Source organism: Aegilops tauschii, chromosome 2 (genome assembly GCF_002575655.3).
Source record: "Aegilops tauschii subsp. strangulata cultivar AL8/78 chromosome 2, Aet v6.0, whole genome shotgun sequence".
In the NCBI taxonomy this organism is placed as follows: Eukaryota; Viridiplantae; Streptophyta; class Magnoliopsida; order Poales; family Poaceae; genus Aegilops; species Aegilops tauschii.
The window spans coordinates 480,863,732-480,882,776 of record NC_053036.3 but is presented as its reverse complement, the minus strand read 5'-3'; the positions used below and the strand labels follow the sequence as shown (position 1 = coordinate 480,882,776).

At 44.7% G+C, this 19,045-nt stretch overlaps 1 protein-coding gene across 1 annotated transcript; it reads right to left on the bottom strand.

Annotated features, from left to right (window-relative positions):
* Positions 1 to 628: 628 nt before the first annotated feature.
* Positions 629 to 2,381, bottom strand: LOC109759951 (UDP-glycosyltransferase 73C6). Its single transcript, XM_020318778.4, has one exon. The coding sequence runs from the start codon at positions 2,201 to 2,203 to the stop codon at positions 716 to 718; it is 1,488 nt and encodes a 495-aa protein (XP_020174367.1). The 5' UTR covers positions 2,204 to 2,381; the 3' UTR covers positions 629 to 715.
* Between the last annotated feature and the right edge of the window lie 16,664 nt (positions 2,382 to 19,045).

The window sequence follows — 19,045 nt, the reverse complement described above, 5'->3', positions numbered from 1 at the left end:
TCGCGATCCAAGAAGGGAGGAGATTTGTTTCGGTCGACAACCCACAACGACAAGTGCGGCGCCGTTCGCGGTGGCACCTGTTCAGAGTCTCACAATGCAACTTTGCTGCTATGGCCTTCCCTTGGATTTTGGCTTAGTGGAGACCGTTTCTTCTCATTTCCAGCGGACGCTCTGGCGATGGCGGTGGTCGAAGTTTTTGATCAATGTGTTGATGGTTGCAGGATTGAGGAAGGATTTTTCTGCATATTTTCTTTGTTGGGATTGTTTCGTGTACTTTCTCTCTTGGTGTGCTATCTCTTTAGATTTCTCAACAGAGATGCTACATTTGCTGTAATATACTGATGTAATTAATATAAATGTGGTACTTCTCGTAAAATGACTGGCCCACATACACATTTCGATATCCGGTATTTTCCTCGCTTGCTATTACATTTCACGGGTGATTTGCTCGGACTTCAGACATTTGTTCAGGTACCGTTCGCTCTGGGCGAAGGAGGGATTTCCGTTAAATACTGAATACCAACTGCCGTGGGTTTGGTAGCATGTCAGGAGGTGAAAGTAGGGTTAGAAACTTCAGTCGTTCGTTAGGAAGTTTGGAAGGAGCATGTAAAATCCCTGTAAACGCCTGTACGTCTAGCATTTTTGGTTCTTCTTTATTGGCATTTTGGATTATACTGCAGGAACAATCGATACAAAAAAATACTCCGCCCATTAGCTAAGACTGCTCAGTCGAATTTTCAGACACAGACTGAATCAATTCCTCTAAATTGTTGTACGACGACCCACCTTCCTTCAGAGAAGCGTTTGCTTTCGCTTTACATGCCAGAGCCTTCCTCCACATGTCCTCCCCTGCAACCCCTCCATCCATCAGCTTCTCCAGAGCGCTGTTGACTTGCTCCGCCCCCACCTCCGCCTTCGCCTCTCCGCTGCCATGCTTGCCAGCGGTCAGGACGTTCGCCGTTGGCTTTGTCACGCCGACGGACACCCCGATGCCAAGCACGTCCACGATCAGCTTCTCGTTGACGAATTGCTCGGCGAACAGAGGCCAGGTGACCATGGGCACGCCGGCGGCGACGCTCTCCAGAGTCGAGCCCCACCCACAGTGCGTCATGAATCCGCCCACCGCCGGGTGCGCCAGGATGGCCACCTGCGGCGCCCACCCGCGCACTACCAGGCACTTGCTGTCCGGGTCGCCGTCGCCGGCGGTGTTCTCACGTAGCCACACCTTCACGTCGTCGGGCAACGAGTCAGCGCCTCTGATAACCCACATGACAGGCCAGCGGCACGAGACCAGGGCCATGCCGAGCTGCATGAGCTGCGCGGGCGGCATGCACCCGGCGCTGCCGAAGCTCACGTACACCACGGACTTGGCCTTCTTGCCGTCCAGCCACGACATGCACCGCCGCGCGTCATCGCTCTGCGGGTCGAGACTAGGTGCGCAGCACAGAGAGACCGGCCCCACGGCGAGAACTTTCCTGCCTGCGGCTGCCGCGAGAAGCGCCGCGGAGCCGTGCTCCAGCTCGTCGAAGCTGTTCACCACGACGCCGTCCACGGCCATGTCGAACTCCCGGACCTCCTGCATCACCCCGCTCCCCATGGACGTGGATGGCAAGAAATGCGGCGGCAGCTGCCTGCCGAGGATCTTGCACTCAAACGGCTGCAGGACCGAGATGTCGACGAGCTCGTCCGCGGACGCAATCGCCTCGTGCCGTCCTTGCCTGTAGAGGTGCTCGATGCACAGCAAGGCGAACACACCAAAGCCGTGGAAGATGTAGCAGGGCACGCCGAGGTTTCGTGTCATGGGCAGCGTCCACGTGTGGCACATCCCGGAGACGATGCAGCTCGGCCGGCGTGGCGCGTCCCGAAGGCAGTACTGCTCCACCGCCTCGCCGAACTTCTTGTTGGCCTCGAAGAAGCCAGGCACCATGGCGGGGGACGTGATCAGGTCCAACCTCTCGCACCCCTCCGGCAGGCCGGCTTCGGCGGCCGGGAAGGGGATCGTGGTGACCGCGAGCACCGCGCCGTCCAGGGTGACACGGTCGACGCGGCTCTGGACAAGCGACGCGTTGGCGGGCGTCGTGATGATGGCGACCGACGCTCCATGGGAGGCGAGAAGGCAGCCGATGTCCGTCATGGGGACGATGTGGCTGATGCTTCCTATCCATGGGACGAGCACAAAGTGAGGCTTTCTGGCGGTCTCCATTGCCTGTTACTGTGCTGCACTATGGTGTCCACAAATTCGACAAAGTTGGGTATGACTGAAAATTATGAGATGGGAAATATGGCTCTTAGTTTGTGTGTGACGAACTGCTGGGTAGGATCTTGTTATATATGCAGGTTTATGGGCTGCGACCGGGTGTGCGTGCATGGTACGAGGCCGTGTCGACACATTGCTGCGCAGTGCGCACACAGAGGACGAAAAAAAATTAGAGTGTGGTGAACTGTCAACTAAAGCTTTTGATGCAAAAACATAATAGTCAATTCACACTGCACTGAAGCTTTCAATGGCGTCTAGAAGACGCATGCAATATATCAACTTTTAAATATCTTCTTTTAATATAACACATCATCAAATTATTTAGTTGTCCGGCACACCTCATATTCATCCCATATACTCCCTCTGTTTCTAAATATAAGACCTTTTAGGGATTTCACTATAGACTACACACGGAGCAAAATGAGTAAATCTACACTCTAAAGTATGTCTATATAATCCGTATGTAGTTTATAGTGGAATCTCTGAAAGGTCTTATATTTAGGATCAGAGGAAGTACTCCCTCTGTTCCTAAGTATTTGTCTTTCTAGAGATTTCAAATGGACTACCACATACGGATTTATATATAGACATATTTTAGAGTGTACATTCACTCATTTTGCTCCGTATGTAGTCACTTGCTGAAATCTCTAGAAAGACAAATGTTTAGGAACGGAGGGAGTATGTGTTAAACCGAACACCAGGTCATGTTGTATTGGGAGTGAAGTCCGAGACGCGTTGGCATGGATAGTCGGTCTTTTTTTTTACGAAAGGGCACGGGTAGTCAATCATTGTACTCTTATATATACTCCCTCCCTTCATAAATATAAATCTTTGTAGAGATTTAACTATGGATAACATAAGGATGTATATAGATGCATTTTAGAGTGTAAATTCACTCATTTTGCTTCATATGTCGTTCATAGTTAAATCCCTACAAAGGCTTATATTTAGAAACAGATGGAGTACAAGTCAATGAAAAAAGAACCAAAAAATGCAAGTTGAGCGCACCAGCAAATTTTTCTCCGTTCTGTTTTGTGGTCGCCAAGTTATGAGAGTTCTATTAAGAGCAAGCCGCCGAGAGAATCGATCTGATCATTGTTCAACAGAAGCAAGCCGGTTCGAGTACGTCTACACGGTGAGATGTGCATGTGCTAGCCAGCACATCAATCAAGCTGCCTGCTTGTGTGCTTCCGATCTAGCTTGTGTGCTTCCATCTAGGTTTGCGTGGACGAATCGATCTGCTATGGTCTAAAACCCACAAACAGTAGTGTATATGCTTGGGCCCATGCTCCATGGTGTATTGGTGCTTAGCATGCCACATAGGTAAAAAATCTGATGTCGCAAGGTAGTTAAGAGGAGAGAGAAGATTTTGATGACACTAGAAAGAACCAACGCCAAGTGCGCGGACCTATGCAAAAGATTTAAATGAAAGAAGTCTGCCCTATGCATGAGAGACTTTAGTTGTTAAACAATTAAATTAGGAAGCTTAGCAACAACAAACTAAGCACCTATGCAATTGTGAACTTCAGGTGCTAAACTCTTTAATGCTCTTTGCACCCCATCTGAGTAAGGCTAGCCATAATGGGGTAACATAAGTAGTATTATGTACTTAGGACTCGCGAACATGCTTATGTGGCAGGCAATTAATGAGGAGAGATGCAAATAGAGTAATATAATATGTTACCATCACATAGCGATTCTCAATGTAAAATGAGTCTATAAATTAACAAATGAAACCCTTTATGTTACCACATCTATGACACTACCCATTATAAAGGTAGTAATATAGACTAGTAACATATGCATGTTACTAGTCTAAGTTACTCCCCACTATGACTATCCTAAACAAGCATTGGAAGAGGTCTTAGGTATTCAAAAAAAATACATGCATACATATAAAAATTTGGTGTGGAATCAAGGTGTGGCGGCCGCCACACCTTGCCCACTGGGCTCCTCCGCCAGTGGGTGCACACCTTGCCCATTGGGCTCCTCCGCCAGTGGGTGCACATGCATATGCAAGTAGCGGTGTCATTGCTCCATGATTGATAAACTACTATACTATAGGAGATTAGTTGTCCTGGGCGGTGGTCAGGGCTTCATAGGGCAAAGACGAATGAACATTCCAGGCAGTGCAGCAGAACCGGCTTCCCTTCTTCCGCAGTTCCGCTGCCTGCTCTTAAACCTGATCTGTTTTTCCCGTAGTTGTATATTGACGTCTTTCTTAGGACATCTTTAATACCCTACTCTTAAAACGTTTGCATATATTCGGACTGTGTTGTTCTGACGTGTTATAACATTCAACACAGGTTTGTATCGATCCGTCAAATGATCTAGATACACTTTTTCCCGCAAAGTGGAAGCAAAGTCAGGGGCTTTGCATTAGTCCGGACAACAGCCACGTAGGAGTTCAACACCACCGGCCCACTAGACCCCCCCCCCCTACCCCCGGTCTTATTTTCTTTCATTTCGTCCCATCTACCCCATTACTTTGCATCCGCACCCTCCTCCTCCGTCGTTGTTGTCCTCTCCGATCGGCACACAGGCATTGCTGGGCTTCCGCAGCCAGCACTGACGCGTCTGTGCTCGCCTTTTACGACGGCGTCGTCCACCCAGGGCTCGTCCTTAGGCAGGTACCCCCCCCCCCCCCCCCCCCCCGGTTGTCACGTCTTCCATGGCGGACACCACACCCGATAGGTGTTCGGTCAAATGCCATTAAGCCTATGTTCGAACACCATGTCTTTTTTTAGAATACAAAGGATGGCAGGGTACTCGACCATGAAGAATGAGTTATTATGCGATGTGTGGTTAACCGTATCCGCGGATTTCATAGGCAGGAGTAGAGGGGGATCTTCTGGCAGCACGTGCATGATTTGTTTCACGCGTGAAAGCATATTGCGCCTTATGACATGCACATCATTTAACAATGCAATATGAGGTCGTTATCGTATCGATGATACACCATCCAGACCTCCGTCACCAAGTTTTGTGACACGGTTGGTCGGTTGAGGCAAGGTGACTATTGCGCGCGGCGGAGGAGATCGTAAGTTTTGATGAATTTCGTCCAGTTAATTGAAACCCGGCTTGTAATATATGCGGTCAGCGCTGGATGGCCGCCTCCCGCATCCGTGTGCATGGACTGGTCCTCCTTCTCCACGAACGAATGTCTGGGCTAATTTGCGGGTCAGTGTTAGAGAAGCCTCTTATGTTGCTTTTTTTCGTTAGAAGCTACTGCCTCCGTTTTATAATATTTTAAAAACTGGCATGAAAATATCCTGAAAAAAAACTAGCATGAAACTATATAACCGTCGATATGTAGCATGACGAGTACCATTTTCTCGCTGGCAGACTGCGTATATTTGTTTTAGCGCGTAGCAGTTCTTTAGAAGGAACCGACAGGAAAACTCATGGAAGGCCAAATTGTCAACGAGTTGTTTGATCGTGCACGATTTGTATGAGGACATCGTGGACACACAGATACGTGCATGTCCGGCCGGTCGACGCTCTGACCACGAGAAAAGTCAGAACTGAGATCCGTTCTTAGATCGAGTACTACAATTCCAAAGTTGTACTTCAGGCCGTGTGATCACAATGACTCCGTCGTCTTTTATTAAGAAAATTCCTTATTTGACACTATCTTAAAATCTGCTTCCTTATTTGACACTGGAAAAGTTTTCTTCCCTATTTGACACAAGTTCTATATTTTATTTTCTATATGACATTTCCGTCCATTTTAAGCCTAAATAACACCTGAAAAGACTCTTTTGCCCTTCATGTGGTATGTGTGTAGGGGACAATAGCGCACACACGCAGCATCAATGCGAGGGCAGGAGCACACACGCAGCAACACATACACACGCACCAACACACGCACGCGCACACACACGCAACAACACGCACGCGTGCGTGTGCACACACACACATGCACACACACGCAGCAACACACACGCGCGCACACACGCAACAACACGCACGCGTGGGCACACACATGCACGCGCACACACACGCAGCAACACACACGCACGCAGCACACACACATATACACATACGCAGCAACAGCAGCACACACGCAGGCAGCACATAGGCACGCAACAGCACGCACACACGCGCACGCGCACGTACACACGCAGTAGCAAACACACACGCAGCAGCACACATGCACACACACATGCAGCAGCAGCACACATGTGCGCGTGCACCCACACACGCAACAGCACACACGCGCGCGCACACACATACCGCATGAGGGGCAAAATCGTCTTTCCAGGTATCATTTAGGCTCAAAATGGACGGAAGTGTCGTATAGGGAATAAAATTTAGGACTAGTATCAAATAAGGAAAAAAACCTTTTTCAGTATCAAACAAGGAACCAGATTTTAAGACAGTGTCAAATAAGGAATTTTCTCTCTTTTATTTGGACACGGCTCTCGGGTCGCCCCGGTTCAAGCAGATCACGTAACGGGTGACGCACCAAGGTTTGCATCAATAATAAAGGGGCAGCGCTATCTCTCGCTTCTAGCAACACATAGGGTACTCTCGCGCCAAGCGTCTCACTAAATGGGGGCCCAAGCGTGCGGGAGGCCACGGCCTCGTTTTTTTTCATTTATTTTGTTTTCGTTTTGTTTTGTTTTTTAACTTTCGTTTACACTTATAATATTCTAAATAAATACATTACCAGAAGCACTTTACATAAAACATTTCTAAAAAAATGTCAACCAAATGTTTAAAAAATGATAAATGTGTATAAATAAAATATTTATCATGTATACAAAAAATGCAAGCAAAAAATTACTATCTGTGTGAAAAAAGTTGATAATGTATTTAAAACATACTATTAATCAAGCATTTAAAAAAGTGAAACTAGTATTTGAAAAGTGTTAATCAAGCAATTAATTTTTTTAATGTGTATAGAAAAAATGATGACCATGTATTTCAAAAAATGTTAAACTTGTACTATAAAAATGTTAATCAAGCATTTGAAATGTTAAAATCTATATAGAAAAAATGTTGACCATGTATTATAAAATTATAAACTTCTATTTGAAAAATATTAAATATGTATAGAGAAAATATTTCCCATGCACTATGTGAAACATGTATACAAAAAATATACAATGTATGTGCACAAAGTTGATCATATATTTATAAAATGTTAATCAAGCATTTGAAAAAATATTAAAAAATATTTGAAAATTTATAATAAACAATTTTAAAAAAAAGTGTATAGAAAAGTTTTGATCATGCAGTAAAAAAATTATTTGTTTATTCCTAAAATGTTATTCAAGCATTTGAGAATGTAAAAATGTGTGCACGAAAGTGTTGAGCATGTATTCAAAAAATGTTAACCTTGTGTCTGAAAAATGTTACTCAAGCATTTGAAGAACGTGTATAGAAAATAGTGCCGACCATGTATTACAAAAATGTTAAGCTTCTATTTGAACAATATTAAACACGTATTAGAAAAATGTTCTTCGCATATACAAAATATGTACAATGAGAACCAAAAAGAAACAAAAGGAAAACCAAAAAAGATGAAAACAAAACAAAAGTAATCAACGAAAAAGGAAAACCAAATTTTCAAGTGTAAGAAAATAGAAAACAGTGAAAACCGATAAAGAAGCAAAGAAAAACAAAAAACAAGAAAGACAAGAAAAAAATAAAAAGAAAAAATGAGAAAAAAACATGACAACCATGACAGAAACAAAAGAGAAACCAAAGAAAATCAAAGAAATCCAAAAAAAAAACCTAAGAAAAGAAGAAGAACCGAAGAAACCACTGCAAAGTGTGAAAGCCAAGAGTGAACAAAGAAAACCGTCGAAAACCAACAAAGGAAATCGAAGAAAATTTTAAAAGTAGGAAAGTACAGAAAAATCCAATAAGAATGGAAGAAAACCAAAGAAAATGGAAGAAAAGAAAAAACCCAGTAAAATGGGGAATAAAAGGAAAAATGGTGAAAAAAAATAAAAGAATGCCAAAATACCGAGGAAACCCGTGAAGAAACGAAAAATATAGTAGAAAATGGATAAATACGCAGCAAACACTGCTACAGCCAGCGAGCGAGCGTTGCGAAACGGGTCGGCCCAATACTGTAGAGAACAGGATCACGCAAAACGAAAGCTAGTCTTGCTATCACCTAGATATAGAGAGCAACTAATCAAGAAGCACCGCAATGGTCACTTTTGGTGGCCTGAGAGCGCACTAGCAGCTGCCACATATCGTGTGTTGGGCACCCTATTGGGATTTTTTTTGTACGTGTTTCCGGGTTTTATAAGTTGTTTTCAATTTTGGAGTGTTTTCGTTTTTCGCTAGATTTTCCCAAGGTTTCGGGAAAAAAGCAGAAAAAAATTGTGCAAAAAAACTTTTTTTCCTTTCGAGAGATGCACAGGTTTGCTTCTCATGGAGGTGCAAATTTGCGTCCGCGAGTTGTGCCTCTCGTAAAAGTAAAAAAAAAGGTTTTTTTCTTCCGCGATAGGCATAGATTTGCTTTTCATGGAGACACAGGTTTATGCTTATCATGGAGACACATGTTTGATTCCGCGAGAGGGGAAAGAACACGTTTTTTTTCTTCTGCGAGAGGCACATATTTGCTTGTCGCAGAGGCACAGATTTGCTTCCGTGAGAAGTATAGTTGTGTCTCTTGAAAATGAAAAATGCATTTTTTTTCTTCTGCATGAGGCACATATTAGCTTCTCCTGGAGGCACATGTTTGGTTCCACGAGTTGTGACTCTCGAAAAAAAAACATGTTTTTTGCTTCCACGAGAGGCATAAATTTGATTCTCGTGGATACACATATTGCTTCCACGAGAGGCGTAGTTGTGCGCCTCATTTTTTTGTGTGAACCAAACGTTCATAAAAACACACTAACATGGAATCTAATTTCGAAGATCTCGGCGCAAGAAATCCAGTAGTGAAAATGGTTCGCGATTTAGACGCATAATTTAAGAGATAAAACATTTTGAATAAATGTGTTGCAGCCTGGGATTTCTCTCTTTTTTCATAGATTCGTTTATTCAAAATGCTTTATCTCTGAAATTACGCAACCTGGGAAGGCGAGAGTGACCTTTGCAAGTGTTAACCCTTAATTAGTGATTTCACAAGATATAGCTCTTGCAATAATGAAGAGTGTGTTAGTATTTCGGCCATAAAGAGCGTTCCCACAGGCCGCCCAGTCCAAGCTAGGCCACCACCTAACTTTCCAGGCCCAGGTCAAGTTGGAAGGCCTAAAAAACACAGACCTCTTGGGTGAATAGGTCGCTAAAGCCCTAACAACATGGTGAGCTCCTACAGTGTGGTGCGCGCTAGTGAAAGGACGTGGATGTCGCCTAGAGGGGGCAAACAAGCACTTTAAAAAATTATGGTTTAGGCTTGAACAAATGCAAAATAAAACTAGCGTTTAATTTGTCAAGCACAAAACGGTCACGACCCGGTCCCTAATAGGGGCCCCGAATCCATGGGCTTACTATGTCAGTCTCTGGATCAATAGCTGACACGCACAATCGACGATGAAATACCAGAATACATCACATGTCATAGTATTACATCACAGATCCAGTGCATTACAATACAGACTTGCTTAGCTCAAGAGCTAGCTTACAATCATGCATCGGGGATAACATTCTAGTCTTGTGGCGTCCATCCACTCACACACAAGACTTGAGTATAGCGTCGTAACCCTACTTCGTACCTTCCCTCCGAAACGGTAAACTTGCAAGTTGGTACGTTGCAGCCACAAGGGTCAATACATTGAATGTATTTGCAAGCTTCACCAGGATTGGCTTGTTGGAAATATACAAGCAAGGTGGTGCAGCTGGTTTCCCTTTTGCGCAAGATAGTTTTTCAGTACCTTTGTAATAGTGGTCTACCCTAATAGGTGGACATACCATATCACAAAGTAGTAGTGGACAAATCGTGTCACACATTCGCCCGAAATATAATCCTTTGAGTATGTGGGCTTTCGTATCGCACAGTTGCCCCAAGCCTATCTCGAGAGACCCTGGTACACCCCAGTTCTCTGAGATCATGTCTATACTCCCCTTTGGTTCAACCCACAAAATTTTATTAAAGGAGGTGATGAGATCAACTGACAATTCTCCGATGAGTTGCTCAAAGTTGCCCGTAACCGGGGACATGGCTAATCATGATCCGTATTATACACTCTGTTGAGGTTTGTGTACTTTACACGTGATTCCCGATCACACCCCTCTGCTACTAACTAAACGTGTACTTTACCCGTGATTCTCTATCACACCCCTCTGCTACTAAACTTCACTCGTGAAGTAGCTATGTAGATCAAGACGACACTTTCGGGAAGTATTAGCCCACTCCCAACGGCAGACCCATCCAATTTCCCTACATGCAAAACTACATCTGCTGGTCACGCCGGTGAGGGTTTCCACAACTTACTTGGTCAAGACAGATCCCATATTGTCTCGGTTACACATGGAAGCTACTCAACTTTAAACTCGTACAGTCCCTTTGATACCTGGGTGGCATTCCCCATGAATGACTACACTAAGATGACCCAATCAATACTAGTCCACACAAATCAATTCATTAATTAAGTAGTAGTTAAGTAGTCAACCATAAGTAACCTTTAATGTGATCCCGATCCACGTAATAGCAACTTGCACTACTGCAGGATGCTGCTAACGCGACACTACGATCAAAGACCCTTTCACGAAACTGTGTGCGATGCATCAATCACAAACGGGGATGTAAAAAACCGTCAAAAAAGGTGCAAAATATTTGCAATGGAGGATGCATCAAACACGGTTCAGATTTAGTTGCGTGTGCGATCCAGGGCATACGGTTCAGTCCTATGAACTGTTTGCGATGAGGCGGAACAAAAGAAATGGGCAGCCTGATGAAGGCATGTGCGATATAGAGCATACGGTTCATTCGGATGAACTATTTGTGATTAGGCAACACAAAAGAAACGGGCAGCCAGATGAAGGTGTGTGCGATATACAGCATACAGTTCACTCGGATGAACTGTTTGTGATTAGGCAACACAAAGAAACGGTCAGACAGATCAAGGTGTGTGTGATTGAGGGCATACGCTTCAGAAGGATTAACTGTTTGCGATTAGGCAACATAACAGAAACGGGTAAGCCAGATCAAAGTGTCTGCGATTGATGGCATACGCTTCACATGGATGAACTGTTTGCGATCAGCCACAACAAACTGAAACAGTTAGATAGATCAACGTGTGTGCGCTAGATGGGCACACCCATTCTAATTAAAAGAAGCGTGCGCGATTAATAACGAGCGCACACAGTTGTTGGAACAAGACCTGTGCTGACTGCACATTCCTCCTCAACTCCTCATCCACAAAAATCCAAAAACAAACAAGTCATTCATCATCGTTCCCTTGCGCCCGCCATGGCCAGCGTGAGTTCTGGGTCGAGAAATTGCCACCAGGGAGAGGCGAGCCTGGAAGCGGGAGCACGAGAGATGTCCCGCCTCGCCGCGAAAGCAGCCAACATGTCCCGCCGCACGGCCGTAGCAACAGAGAGGTCCCACCGCGCCGCCGAAGCAGCACGGAGGACCCACCGCGCTGTCGATGCAGCAGACTGGTCCGGTCGCGCCGCGGAAGCAGAAGAGATGTCCCGCCGCGCCGCAAATGCAGCAGAGATGTCCTCCCTTGTCGCGGCGGCTTGGGAAAATGCCTCGTGGGCAGGCGAGGACTCTTACAGGCGCATGCGTGCCCTCATCCTTAGGCAGATGGATCAGATCTCCAGGTGGGAGAGGTTGCAGGATGACCTGAAAGCCTCGTTTGAACAGTCTACCGACGTCATCCGGCAACTAAATGAGAGCAATGCGAAGCTCCGGGCCGAGCGCGACCTGCTGAGGGCGAAGATCGTCAGAAGTGCGGAGCAGCAGGAGCAGACCACTGCCTTGTTGAAGAGGATCGACGTCATCGTCGAGAAACTTATGGACGAGAATGCCATGCTGCGCATCGAGCGCAGAAGGATGGTGGAGGAATCCGTGGATGCTCTCAAGCAGCATCTTTAGGACAAGAAAGAGCTCGTCGCCGCTCGGCGCGGAGACTAGTTCCCGCGGCCTGCAGCAACGCATCAAGAAAGTAGAGATCAGCGAGCCAGATCGTTGTCTTCCTTCTTCTTTTGCCCTTGTGTATTTCGGGCGTTGCCGCATGTGGCTTTTTTTAATTATGTTTCTAAATATGTAAGACAATTATTATTGACTGTCATCGTCCTTATATTCATCATGCTTGCTATAAGTCGCAGTCGATGCTATATAGGTCCGTCGGATCTTACATCAAGATCCATGCAAAACTTTCTTTTCAGAGTTCATTTTTCTCTCTTAAATCTCAGTCCAGTGAGACATATAGCCACGCCGTGGAACAGGTGCTCGGGCGCCATTAATGGAGACGCTGGGAGGGAGGTGCGCGCCGGGTAGCGGTCACAGGGCTCTCCTCCCGATGAGCACGCGCAGGGGTCTGATCGCACGCCTCCCGTACTCAAATAGCTACCCCGCACGGCACCTCCTAGCCAATAAAAAAAGGGGACGAGTGGCCCCACGTAATTGGTAAGTCGAACGCCCACGGTTTCAATAATACTTGTGTTTCCGATTTGTAACATGACAGCACTTGTTCCAAAATGACTTTGTTGATTGTTAATGTGTGGGCCTTCGCAAATCAGACAAAAAATTACCACAACATGTTGGTGCCATGTCATGAGACCATGCCAAGTTTCATGATTTTCAGGCGTGTTTTGGAATTACAGGAATTAAAAACCCAAGTTTCTCAATCTTTCTGGCCGAGCCACAACGCCCAGATGTTTGAATTTCACTCCCATCTCTTGCATGGTTCCTAGAAATTCACCCAAGGACACACATGTGATTTTTCAAACAACTTTGGTGCACTGGAGCATGTGCTTGTAGTTCAAATTTGAATTATGCACATTAAATGCTCAGAAACTCAATTAATGTATTAAAAAGGCCAAACGAACCCGGAATAATTCCAAAATTTGGCACGGTACTTCTATTTGGTCTAATCTAGCTGTGTAAAAGAATTAAGGCGGGAGAAGGCAGTGTACGTATGTCGTTTCGCACAAGGAGGTGACACGTTCCCTCTCGGAACCACGAGCCTTCTTGAGGGAAGCTCCGGTTTGCAAGAAGCTTACACCAAAGCTTGTCCCAATTCGGCCAAAAAAATTATCAAAGCATGTTGGTGCCATGTCATGACACCATGCCAAGTTTCATAATTTTCAGGCAAGTTTTAGAATTACAGGAATTAAAAAACCAAGTTTTACAATCTTTCCGGCTGAGCCACGACGCCCAGATGTTTGAATTTCACTCCCATGTCTTGCATGGGACCTAGAAATTCACCTAATGGCACACATGTGATTTTTCAAACAACTTTAGTGCACTGGAGCATGTGCTTGTTGTTCAAATTTGGATTATGCACATTAAATGTCCAGAAACTCAATTAATGTATAAAAAAGGTGAAACGAGCCCGGAATAATTCCAAAATTTAGCATGGTACTTCTATTTGGTCTAATCTGGCTGTGTAAAAAAATTAAGGCGGGAGAAGGCAGTGTACGTATGTCATTTCGCACACAGAGATGACATGTTCCCTCTCGGAACTAGGAGCCTTCTTGAGGGAAGCTCCGGTTTGCAAGAAGCTTACACCAAAACTTGTCCCAATTCGGCCAAAAAAATTAGCGCAGCATGTTGGTGCCATCTCATGACACCATGTCAAGTTTCATGATTTTCAGGCGTGTTTTGAAATTACAGGAATTAAAAAACCAAGTTTCTCAATCTTTTCGGCCGAGCCACGACGCCCAGATGTTTGAATTTCACTCCCATCTCTTGCATGGGACCTAGAAATTCACCCAAGGACACACATGTGATTTTTCAAACAACTTTGGTGTACTGGACCCTATGCTTGTAGTTCAAATTTGAATTATGCACATTAAATGCCCAGAAACTCAATTAATGTATAAAAAAGGCGAAACGAGCCCGGAATAATTCCAAAATTTAGCACGGTACTTCTATTTGGTCTAATCCGGCTGTGTAAAAAAATTAAGGCGGGAGAAGACAATGTACGTATGTCGTTTCGCACATGGAGGTGACACGTTCCCTCTCGGAACCACGAGCTTTCTTGAGGGAAGCTTCGGTTTGCAAGAAGCTTACATCAAAGCTTGTCCCAATTCGGCCAAAAAATTACCGCAACATGTTGGTGCCATGTCATGAGACCATGCCAAGTTTCATGATTTTCAAGCGTGTTTGGAATTACAGGAATTAAAAAACCAAGTTTCTCAATCTTTCCGGCCGAGCCACGACGCCCAGATGTTTGAATTTCACTCCCATCTCTTGCATGGGACCTAGAAATTCACCTAAGGACACACATGTGATTTTTCAAACAACTTTGGTGCACTGGAGCACGTGCTTGTAGTTAAAATTTGAATTATACACATTAAATGCGCAGAAACTCAATTAATGTATAAAAAAGGCCAAACGAACACAGAATAATTTCAAAATTTAGCACGATACTTCTATTTGGTCTAATCTGCCTGTGTAAAAAAATTAAGGCAGGAGAAGCCAGTGTATGTATGTCGTTTTGCACACGGAGGTGACACGTTCCCTCTCGGAACCAGGAGCCTTCTTGAGGGAAGCTCCGGTTTGCAAGAAGCCTACACCAAAACTTGTCGCAATTCGGCCAAAAAGCATGTTGGTGCCATGTCATGAGACCATGCCAAGTTTCATGATTTTCAGCCATGTTTTGGAATTACAGGGATTAAAAAACCAAGTTTCTTAATCTTTCTGGCCGAGCCACGACGCCCAGATGTTTGAATTTCACTCCCATCTCTTGCATGGGACCTAGAAATTCACCCAAAGACACATGTGATTTTTCAAACAACTTTGGTGCACTGGAGCACGTGCTTGTAGTTAAAATTTTAATTATGCACATTAAATTCCCAGAAACTCAATTAATGTAAAAAAAAGGCCAAACCAACATGGAATAATTCCAAAATTTAGCACGATACTTCTATTTGGTCTAATCTGCCTGTGTAAAAAAATTAAGGCGGGAGAAGACAGTGTACGTATGTCGTTCCGCACACGGAGGTGACACGTTCCCTCTCGGAACCAGGAGCCTTCTTGAGGGAAGCTCCGGTTTGCAAGAAGCCTACACCAAAGCTTGTCCCAATTCGGCTAAAAAAATTACCGCAACATGTTGGTGCCATGTCATGAGACCATGCCAAGTTTCATGATTTTCAGCCGTGTTTTGGAATTACAGGAATTAAAAAACCAAGTTTCTTAATCTTTTCGGCCAAGCCACGACGCCCAGATGTTTGAATTTAACTCCCATCTCTTGCATGGGACCTAGAAATTCACCCAAGGACACACATGTGATTTTTCAAACAACTTTGGTGCAATGGAGCACGTGCTTGTAATTCAAATTTGAATTATGCACACTAAATGCCCAGAAACTCAATTAATGTATAAAAAAGGCCAAACGAACACGGAATAATTCCAAAATTTAGCACGATACTTCTATTTGGTCTAATCTGCCTGTGTAAAAAAATTAAGGCGGGAGAAGGCAGTGTACGTATGTCGTTTCGCACACGGAGGTGACACGTTCCTCTCGGAACGAGGAACCTTCTTGAGGGAAGCTCCGGTTTGCAAGAAGCTTACATCAAAGCTTGTCCCAATTCGGCCAAAAAATTTACTGCACCATGTTGGTGCCATGTCATGACACCATGCCAAGTTTCATGATTTTCAGTCGTGTTTTGGAATTATACGAATTAAAAAACCAAGTTTCTTAATCTTTTCGGCCGAGCCACGACGCCCAGATGTTTGAATTTCACTCCCATCTCTTGCATGGGACCTAGAAATTCACCCAAGGACACACATGTGATTTTTCAAACAACTTTGGTGCAATGGAGCACGTGCTTGTAATTCAAATTTGAATTATGCACACTAAATGCCCAGAAACTCAATTAATGTATAAAAAGGCCAAACGAACACGGAATAATTCCAAAATTTAGCACGATACTTCTATTTGGTCTAATCTGCCTGTGTAAAAAAATTAAGGCGGGAGAAGGCAGTGTACATATGTCGTTTCGCACACGGAGGTGACACGTTCCTCTCGGAACGAGGAGCCTTCTTGAGGGAAGCTCCGGTTTGCAAGAAGATTACATCAAAGCTTGTCCCAATTCGGCCAAAAAATTTACTACAGCATGTTGGTGCCATGTCATGACACTATGCCAAGTTTCATGATTTTCAGCCGTGTTTTGGATTGACAGGAATTAAAAAACCAAGTTTCTCAATCATTCCGGCCGAGCCACGACACCCAGATGTTTGAATTTTATTCCCATTTCTTGCATGGGACCTATAAATTCATCCAAAGACACACATGTGATATTTCAGCAAACTTTGGTGCATTGGAGCATGTGCTTGTAGTTCAAATTTGAATTATGCACATTAAATGCCTAGCAACTCAATTAATGCATAAAAATGCCAAACGAGCCCGGAATAATTCCAAATTTAAACACGACACTCATGTACTAGTTGCATGTTCACTGTACGTAAATGTTCTAGCAATTCAAACACCATCCTTTCCCTCCGTAACACCATTTTGTCTTTCAAAACATAATGAAAAAATCAGGTATACCACAAACAGTTTACTAGAAAGAATCGTGTGGGATGCGATATAAAATATCTTGGCGCACCGTCTTGTCTAGCTTACACAGGAAGCTTCGTCGTCTACAGTCCACCGCCCCCGCTTGAACCACACTTGCGCGCCAGTTTCTCGCGGCACCAAGCGAAATTTTTTTGCCACCGCGGAAATATCTATCTCCCCGCCCCTCCCTCCTACCAAAAGCCACATTTCCACTGTTCCTCCTTGCTTTCCAAGTTCAAACCTTCACTGCTGCTTACTGGCAGCTCAGCCTCCTCGTCGGCGACCCTTCTTCTTGCAGCGCCGCCTCCTCACCGGCTACCCTTCTTCTTGCAGCGCCGCCTCCTCGCCGGTGACCCTTCTTCTTAAAGCGCCGCCTCCTCGCCGGCGACCCTTCTTCTTGCTGCGCGTCCTCCTCGCCGCCGACCCTTCTTCTTGTTGCGCGGCCTCGTCGATATGGACAGGTAATCCACACCCACCCACACCATCCTCCTCCTTTCCCGTCCCACATGCCCCGACTGACGGAGCGACACCTTCCACGGAAATCACTGCCCCCCTCCTCCAATTAAGCGCCGCCCACAGCCATTTTACACGCAGTATAACATGGAGCTGAGTAGCATGCGGCCGCACGCGCGAACGAGGTCGCTATGGCTGGCATGCGTGTCGACCGCCAGATCTTGGAGGAGCACCTCATCTTCGAGGCCACCGTCGACAGCGCCGCGCGGTTGTCTACTTTAAAATACAGTTCGTGATGTTTTCTCGAGGCCACCGCCAGTGCCTTCTAGTGATTTGTCCTCTGTAATGTTAATATGCAATCTGATGTTCAGTTAACAGTTTGGTCCTCTGAAATGTAATGTTCAGTTAACACTTTGGTCCAACAATTGCTACATTTCGTAGTACTATTCTCAAGCATTCTTTGTTTTGTTAACTGTCTTATCTTCTAGTACATGTTTCTATTCTGCAATGTCATGCTTAGTTAACTATTTTGGTTCATTTGGTCTGCTGTCCATTTAACTGTTTGGTTCAGTTCTGCAATTTGATTTTCATTTGGTGTGGGTACAATTTTGTACTGTTATGCATGTGACACCAATCAAATTTGGTTGTACTCAATACATATTCTACTGATAGTATGGCAACTCTCAGTTAACCTGATCAAGATCTTCCTTATGTGTGTTGCAGGGAAACAATGGGAGACACTGTGGTTTACCATCGAGGTTTGTTCAAGCAGGGTCCTTTGGCTAATAGCACATTATTGTGCAGCTGCAGGAATCATTCTAATATTTAGGTTTCTTACAATTTGGTCTTGCACATGTAGGTCCTGCTGTCAGAGACTTAGACCCACTGTTCGACCCATTTTGCATATGGGGAAATGAGATGTCCATGAATATCAGTCAAGTCAAGAAACTCGGAAAGATTGTTAGGATGAAGAAACTTGCGACGAATAACAACAAGATCTTTGTTTGCACAATGAAGAAGACATCAGTCAACTATAGGATGGTACCAACTCTTTTACCTTGTTTTTACCCCTTGTGCCATTTCAAAATTTACAACAGCGATTTATGCATAGCTTTGTTTTCAGTACTTTTCAAAGCAGTTCACCGATGATTACCTCTCAAAACACGTGCATGGTCAAGAGGTGAGGAAGGTATTCATTCAACACCCACGGTACAATATTGAAGTCTTGTTGAGGAGGACGAAGGTTGGGCGGGCAATTATCCATAGCCACTAGCCTAAAGTTGCAAGGACATTCAACATCACTGACGGCTCAATATTGGCCTTCCGCTTCTGCAGTTTCCCAGATGAGATTCATCTGTCTATTTACCGTGTATGATGCTACTTTCCAAAGGTTTTTGATGCTGCATGTAAAACTTGGTGCTGTTGTGTAATGGCGTAACTGAGTGCCGAAGCTATCTGATGTAATTCGATTATGAAATCCTGGTTGCTTTTATACGGATATGAAATATCTTGCGTGTTTTATAAGAAATATCAGTTTGATTAGTACATGTATTATCAATAATAGGCTAATTACCCCGCTTATTGGGGTTTTCTATTGCAAACGGTTACTCAGACATCACCGTGGGCGTGAACTCAAACAACCCACACGGTTTCTAGAATGTAGGCATGTTCAATCAACTAACAATCACAC

What these genes read in the sequence shown, in the direction of transcription:
- LOC109759951 (XM_020318778.4), bottom strand. Translation starts at nt 2,203, where the DNA reads ATGGAGACCGCCAGAAAGCCTCACTTTGTGCTCGTCCCATGGATAGGA.